The sequence below is a fragment of the Tinamus guttatus genome, unplaced genomic scaffold (genome assembly GCF_059628265.1).
Source record: "Tinamus guttatus ecotype Peru unplaced genomic scaffold, ASM5962826v1 Tinamus_guttatus_pri_ptg000450l, whole genome shotgun sequence".
Classification (NCBI taxonomy): domain Eukaryota; kingdom Metazoa; phylum Chordata; class Aves; order Tinamiformes; family Tinamidae; genus Tinamus; species Tinamus guttatus.
The window spans coordinates 691,708-699,726 of NW_028288984.1; the positions used below are offsets into that span (position 1 = coordinate 691,708).

Here is an 8,019-nt window from a genome sequence, read left to right on the forward strand (position 1 = left end):
CATATTTATAACATGTGGTGAGAGTACTATGAAAAGATTCTAAAATGAGGGAACCTCTTTGAACAACCACACTAAATTGCAGCAGAACTCCTGAGTATACTAAGATTCTAATAATCAACAAATAAAGGCTTTTACTAGAAGGAAACTAATGAGAGCTACTGTGAAAGAGATAAAGGAGGCAAATCTGGCAGTTTATCTCACTGGATTATATCATTTACTTAAATGGTAAGTAAGTTTGTCCAAACTAATGCCTGTAAAATTTACCATATAACTATTAAGCAGCAATTATGATCAATGCATTTTTAGAACAAATAAGTCAGAATTTAGGTGGGATGAAACTGACATAGAGTATGAGGTTTAAACAAAAGCTTTTTATTAAGCTACATTAAACGCTATTGCTCTAAATAAGGCAAGAATTCATGAAAAGATTAGGAAGTAATCTGTATTTCCAAAATGACACATATATTCCATTTGTGCTTTATATTTTACAGGGAGCTTTTTCTATTTCCAGGCATGTGCAATTTCTTCCCAACACATATCATTGGTGTTCATTAAATCAAAAGAACCATGCCAACCCACAGACTGAAAATCAGAAGTCTTTCACTAAAAAACATTCAGTGGAAAGAAAAAAAAAAAGACTTCAACTTCTGATATTGTACAGTGTGCAGAAGGAGAAGGGGCATTGCGAGAAACTCCTATTTTGAGGGGGGGGAAGATCAAGTTTTGTTTTTATATAAAACCTAATCAGTCTTAAAACATTTTAGGTGGAGTTGTAATTACTTTGTTGTTGAGGATTTTTGTTTTAAATTGCTGAGAGCCAGAGTCAGCTGCAAATCCCACTTACATATATGAACATCTAACATAAAACAAACCATCTCAAGGCCTAAACTCTAGATCTTTGACTCTGAAAAGAAGTTAGTCATCGCCATTCCCTTATTCAAAATATTTTCCCTCTTTTTACCTTAGGCATGTCTAATAAAATCATGAAGCTCCCTCTAGCTCTGCAGAGCTAGATGACCAATGATCCTTTACAGCTCCTTCCCATTTTCAAAAGCAATAATGAGAGAGACAGAGAGCAGTATTTTTCTTACATAATAAGCATTCTTGTTTTCATTCAACGGTGTTTTCAATTCTACAACTTCCAAGGACATGGGTAATATGTGAAAACATCTGCTATGAAATACATAAAGTTAAATACTGCCTATTGCTGTGCAGCAAACTAAAGACCCTCTTAATCATTTCCAACTTACACTTTATTTACAGAAATCTAGCTTGAAATCTTACATTGTTTGACAAGCTAGCCATCTCTGTATTTAAACACACACACACACAACTTTTCAATTACAAAGTGCAAAATTAAAGAAAAAAAAAAGTAATAACATAACCCTATTTAGAACCCAGATTTCAAATATAGCGTATCTTAGTTCAAAAACAGTTTGTTTGTGCACACCAGTATTACAGAAAACTAGTAATGCCAGTGGTAATTTGCTGACTGTATTTTCACCTACCATAATATTTACACATACCATTTGTAATGGCTTTTATTGTTTAATCTCCCCTGCATTTCAGTATTGGATACTATGGAATTACAGTTATTTAGCAGGCTATAAATAATGTAGTTGGCATGTGCAATTGATATTTAAAATGTCTTACAACAACTGTAAAAGCCTCATTACAGACTAGCAAATCATTTCTAACAAGCAAGTTCAACTGACAAATACCAAAGCAAACCTGCAGTCTACGCTGCAAGCATGTTTGTTTTATTTAAAGGATACACATTTAATACAGTGTGCAATGGACCATCCAGGCAAATTATAAAGAAAGTAAGTGAACTTCCAAAGTAATACGTCTATTTTGAAGTCTTTTAAAATAAAACTAAAGGGGAAAAAAAGAAGCTCAGTTTAAACAACAACAGTAAGAGTAGCTTGCTCTCCCCTCCCCCCCCACCCCCCTTTATGAGCCAGTGTCCAATTTCTTCTTTTCTGAACAGCTGTATTATCCAACTTAAGTTGCTCTGCTAATTTCAGTCCCACAAGGACTAACTTGGAAGGCAAAAAAATACTAGAAAAGATCAATTTGCTGGGAAAGATCAAATGAGAAAACTGTGGGGACAGCACCGGGTCAGAGTGTGAAGAACTAAGCAGACCTGTTCTTCATTAACTTAAGCTCTCCCGGGACGTCACACACTACCTGTCCATGGGCTTATTGAACCTCCTAACCCTCGTCTCTGCACCGCTCTTCTGGGCCCAAGTGAATCATATCCTGCTGCTGACAAGTTAGCAGGGGACTGCGGCTGCAACATGAAAGTACTTTTCTTTCTTGTCTAAATCAGGCAGATTTTTGAAAAGACGACACAGCACTGACTCGTGACATGGCAAGATGAAATGAGAGGTCTGCGCTGGTCTTGGAGCTGTGCAGATAAAAGTAATCAAATGACACTCCTGGAATGCAAATTGGCATTCTTGACTGCGGCAATTGCACAACCATGAAACATCCCTGACAGCAAGCAAGATTAGGACAAAATGTTATGTAAAGCGCTGAACTCAAAAACTCACTAGAAAATTCACACTGTAGCACTTACATTTTAATAAAGCAACAGTCACCCCTGCTTCTGTCTGTTCCTTTACTTCGTTTAGTGCAGTCACATCTCTGTCACACATACCTCAAGAACAAAAATCCAACGTGAATAAAAACATCTATCTATCTACCTGCTCCATTTGTTCCTCCAAAATGTTACAGCATTACACAGTAATATCCTGTGTGTAAGAAGTGTGCTTATGGAACGCTTTCACATTCTCAAGTCCTAAAGTTGGGAGTTCCCAACTTTGCTCCTAACAAACCAGTCCGTAGTTTACATTTCTATTTTTCTTCATCTGGATCAGGTAAAGATGGATCCTTTTAAATATTTAATAAGTGAATTTAAAATTCCATGCGGTTTAGGAATTCAAAGCAGGACACACGTGTAGCTGGATGGTTCATTAATACTGGGCAACTTAAAATGAAACTACAGTGTATCAGAGAGTTCATATGCCCCATTAAATTTCAGATTTAAAAAATCCAGCAACTTCTAAGTGCCAGGGAAGTTCCACATACTTTTATAGGAACTTGGTATTCTTGTGCAGATCTGCTGATCAGGCTTATTAAATATTACTGTCTGAAATGAACTCAATAATTAAAACTGTGTGAGCATTTGCACTTTGAAACTGTGACAAAAAGCGCTACCTGTTTTTAAAAGTAATTCCTGTCTATGGCAATGGGTGACAACACAAAGAGGAGACGGAAGATAATGTAATAAGAAATAAAAGCCCGCTGCTGTCTAGAAACATTTCAACAACTGCTATGCACAGCTAGCATACAGGTTAGGAGAAGAAATATGCAATACCCTCCTTTGACTTCTTACTTAAAAATAGCTTCAAACCATTTTAACTTTGGCCAGACACACGCACACAAAAGACACTCATTGCCACTTTAATCCTGGGTACACGGGATTATTGCATGATGTCTTTTGTGCATCAATTTTACAACAGCTTGACTCTAGGGTAAATGGGAACCATCATAAATCGCATGCTGCTTTCAAAACCACTTTAATTTCTGTCAGCGTTGCTGTAACCACAGTCCTGGGCACATGCTGCTTTTCCCCCCTCCCAACCCTCCTTTTTTTTTCTGCCTTTTTTTTTTCCTTTTTTATTGTTGCCTACATTTGACAGTTGCATCTCCTACACTCCAATTGTGGCTTTGATCACTGAAACAAGACATGTCATGTCAGGGGAAGGAGGGAAAAACACCGGCCCTGCATCTCGCGCTCTCCCTTCATTCACACACAGGCGTACACACTCTACCCATGGTCTGAGCGCGATGCATGCACACACTTAAGCCTATAGATGCATGTGGGCATGCGTGTGCACGCAGATACGCATGGCACGCCAGAGAAAAGCATCACAACCCTGAAGGGAGCTGACAAAAGCAGAGGGAGAGCAGGCAGTGGCCAAACAGCCATCCAAAACACTGAATTCATGGAAGTTCAGTGCGGGGTGGTTGCTGCTCCTCACTGGCTTTTCTCAGCAAGCCTGTGAGCACGAGCAGCAGTGCCCACGCGCTCGAGCGTGGCCACGGCCCCATGAGCGTCCCTGCTCCTTGGAGCTCTTTAATCCGTCGCCACATCACAGCCCGGGCCAGGGGACTTGGGCCAAACGAGGTCCTCGCTCACCTCGATTTTTTAATTTTTAAATTAAGAGGGCGTGAAAGCCCATAGCTTGCTTAGCAAAACTCAATCTGCAAAGCAGGCGTTATGCTCCCACTGCACGCGAAATGCCCAGCAAAAACTTGCTTAAGCTTGGGCTTTTTTGGGGGCGAGGGGGGCAGGAGGCACGATTGCTCCCTGTGCCTCTCAGAGCCATCACATCCTGCATCCCAGCGCCGATGGATGGGAGAGCTGCAAACTGCAAGCGCATGCACGGGGAGAAGGGAAAAATAAATAAAGAAGGAGGGGAGGCAAGGGGCTGCCGCGGGAGGCGGGCGCACACGCTGCCCCTCCGCGCAGCCCCGCCGAGCGCCGCGGCTCCCCGCGCGCGGGGCCTCCTGCGGGCGAGCCCCGCGCCGCCGCCGCCGTCCCGTCCTACCCGCCCGTTGGAGCGCGCCAACTCCAGCACTGCCTCTCCCCACCGCTTTTTTCTTTTTTTTTTTTTTTTTTCCCCAATCCAAACAGCGCGGGAATGGTTTATTTATTTATTACCCCTCTCCTTCCCCTCGCCCGGCTGGCTTGTTTATTTGAAGGCTGGAACACACCGGATAAAGCGAGCGGGGCTGCTTGTGTTGCTGCACGATTTACTAAAATCAAATCAGACCGATTTTTTTTTTTAAAGGCTTAGCATGAAAACACGAAAGGCTGCTGGAAACTTCTTACCATCTCTGCATGCTGTGCTGGTTGTCAAGTGCACCCCCTGCCTCTGGATCTCCTCTCAGCGGCAGTGCCTGCACCCTTCCTGCTGCCTGGGGCTCTCAGCGCCTCTCTCCTTCCTTCCTTCCTTCCTTCCTTCTCTCCGTCTCTCTCGCTTCCCTCCCTTCTTCCTCCCCACTCTCTTCCTCACCCTCGCACCTTCAGGTGATTTGAACTTTTTTTCTTAAAAAAAAAAAAAAAAGCTACTACTACTATTATTACTAGGAGAGACTTTAAAAATGTAACAGCACCGCAGCAGCAGCCCCAGCCTCTCTGCCCTCTCTCAGGCTTCTTCTCCCAAAACTTCAGCCCCCAAAGTTCAGCCCGAGCCGCAGGGAGAAAGGAAGAGAAGGCGCTTTCAGCGGAGAGCTGGAAGCGGCGGGAGGAGGGACCCAGGTTGGGGTCAGAGCCTCCACAGGTTGGTTTGTTGTTGTTGGGCTCTCCGGCTGGGGAAGGGGAAGGCGATGGAGGGGAAGGGGCGGCGGAGGGGGGGGAGAGGAGACGGCAGCGAAAAGCGGGTCCGAGACGGGAGCGCGGCTCCCCCGCCGCTTCTCACCGCGAGCGGGAGAGAAGAGAGGGCAGAAAAAAAAAAAAGGAAAAAGAAAAGGGAAAGGAGAGCGTGGCTAGGGGCAGACCCCCGCGCGCCGCCAACTTCGCGCCGCCGCACCCGCTGTCAAAAGCGGCAACTCGGCGGCGAGCGCGGCCGAGGCTGCGGCGGCCTGGCCGGCCCCTTCCCGCGCCGCTCCCGCCGCTGCGCCTCGTCCTTATCGGCTCCAGGCGCCGCTGGAGCGCGCGAGGGAGAAGGAGGCAAGAACGGGTCGGAGGGCAGAGACGCGGCGCGGAGGAGGCGAGCGTGAGGCGGGAGAGCGGGGAGACCGCGAGCGCTGAGACCGAGAGCGTTAGAAGCGAAGCGAAAAGTTAGGCGGCCGCGAAGTTGCTGCTGGCGCTGCCGGCTGCCCGCTCCCCACCCACGGCTCCATCAGCTCCCGGGGCGCTGCTGCGGCGGCTGCGGCTCGCTGTGGGATCTGAGGAAATTTTTGTAAAAGGGTGTTTTTTTTTTTTTTTTTTTCCTGTGGAGGAGGACGGCGGGGCGGGAGGGGGGGAGGGTGGAGGAGGTGAGCCGTCACGGTTGTGCGCTAGCAGGGAGCGGACGAGAGTCACATCTGCGTGTGACACGGAGCCAAGCGGAGCGAAACCCGGCCCCGGCGAGGCCGCGCGAGCGCCCGCCGCGCGCGGCACCAACAGCGGCCGCCGCCGCGCGGGCCCCGCGGGGGAGGCGCCGCCGCCGCCACTGCCGCCGCGGGGGGAGGGCGGCGCCCTGCGCGCGCCGCCCCTAACGGCCGCGCGCGGCCGTTACTCGTGGCGCGACGCCCGCGCGGTGGCCTCGCCCGGTCCGTCCTGCCCTGCCGCCGGTACCCAGCCCCGTGCCCCTGGACCGCGGGCGGTGCCGGAGGTGCCGTGTGTCGCCCCTCGCGCGAGGGAGGCGCTCCGGCCCCTGCGCCCCCGGCTTGTGTGGGCACTGGGCTCTCAAAAGTTGGCTGCCTTCAGTTATAGGGGTGCCAACCACGAGGTAACAAAGTGCAGACGGAATAAAAAAGTGCACAGCAATACAACTTTTTTTTCTCCCCAAATAAAAGCCCATGTGTGTCTTCAGACACTCAAAATGCTCAAAACACAAACACTGTATATTGAGACGTTTTCCTCCTGCCCTCCATAGCTGTAACTGGCCTCCCTGGTGAGCCAGGGAGATGGGTCAAGCATGTCTAACGGGCAGGTATTTGGGACTTTTGCCTTTACTTGCATCTACTCTGGATCAAAAATGCTAATAAACTCCAAATAATGAACACCACGTCCCTGTGAATTAGCCAAGTTACCAGATTTTCCACCACATTTGCTCTATTCTTTACACATCTCCTGTGCCTGTCAGAAGAGGGTCTATCAACCCAAAACAGATTTTCACAGAAGGCGTGAAATAAAAGACATATTTCTACGAGGTGTATCTCAAGGTTATCTGCTTTTCTATGGAAATTTCATTTTGTTTTCTAAATATTAGATACCATCATTAAGCATAACACAAGATCAGCTTATGAGCTGATCCATCATTAGGCATAACACAGATCAGCTTATGAGCAGGATTTGCAGAGCTCTCACTTCTGTGGGGTTAGTTTCAATCCTTGAGTGGTAGAAAGCATGTTTCAGACTCTGACAACAATTCAAGAGGATTTTGCATTTTTTATACAACAGAACCATAACCAAGTAACATTTTGAGTAATTTAAGGTCATTCTAAAGTTTCACAGGGCTAATTAAGCCATGACCTGGTGCGTTTTCTATCAGAGGGGAGAGATAAGGAAAAAACTAGTTAATTATTTCAGAGTCACATTTTATTTCACATAAAAACACTTTTGTCCTTTTGAACCAACCATGGGCCAAGAACTTGCCAAAAAATTGTGTTCGCACAGCCCCCTAGTGGCTAAAGCCTTGACAAGTTCACATGCTTGTGTCTTCAGATGGAGGAGGTTCCAAAATAGCTTGATCCAGATCACTAATAAAATGTCATAACTTCAGTTCACAAGAGGCATGGTCACTTGCCTATTCCATATGCATTACCAGGTTAAATTTTAACTGTGCTTCTTCTCACAGAGGAGAATCGAGGCTATGAAGAGTTACAGCCTTCTGAAGGCAAAGGCTTACAGCAGGCATGTGGTCATACAAATACATTTAAACCCAATTTTCCCTAACATTTTGGAAAAGTGAGTTTAACTGAGGGTAGACATGTGTTGGAGATATGCCCACACTTGTTAAACCAGTAAAACAGTGAAAATAACTTAGATCACATGCTAAAGAGTTTGATCTAAATTCTGATCCATTGCTTCAGATAAAGCAGCTTTTAAGTGAAACAAAATTATAGCTTCCAGTTATTTTATTTGTAAAGATTTTAAGGCATTGGATGTGAAAACTAGTAATACTTCATGTAGAAAGTAATTCCTTGGTTACTTTGCTTGAAATTTAATGCAGCTTTTTTAAATCTCCTTTTTTTTTCTCCCACCTGTCAATAAGCCAGTGGCTTTTGTATTGACAGTAT

General features: G+C 45.8%; 1 protein-coding gene across 1 annotated transcript in view; it reads right to left on the reverse strand.

Annotated features, from left to right (window-relative positions):
- The window catches only part of BNC2 (basonuclin zinc finger protein 2), a 320,822-nt gene extending 315,755 nt beyond the window's left edge, over nt 1-5,067 (reverse strand). The window contains exon 1 of the mRNA XM_088532024.1: nt 4,904-5,067. Within this exon, the coding sequence (XP_088388150.1) occupies nt 4,904-4,906 (3 nt within the window). The 5' untranslated portion in view covers nt 4,907-5,067. The remainder of the gene's footprint in view (nt 1-4,903) is intronic.
- Nucleotides 5,068-8,019: the final 2,952 nt, after the last annotated feature.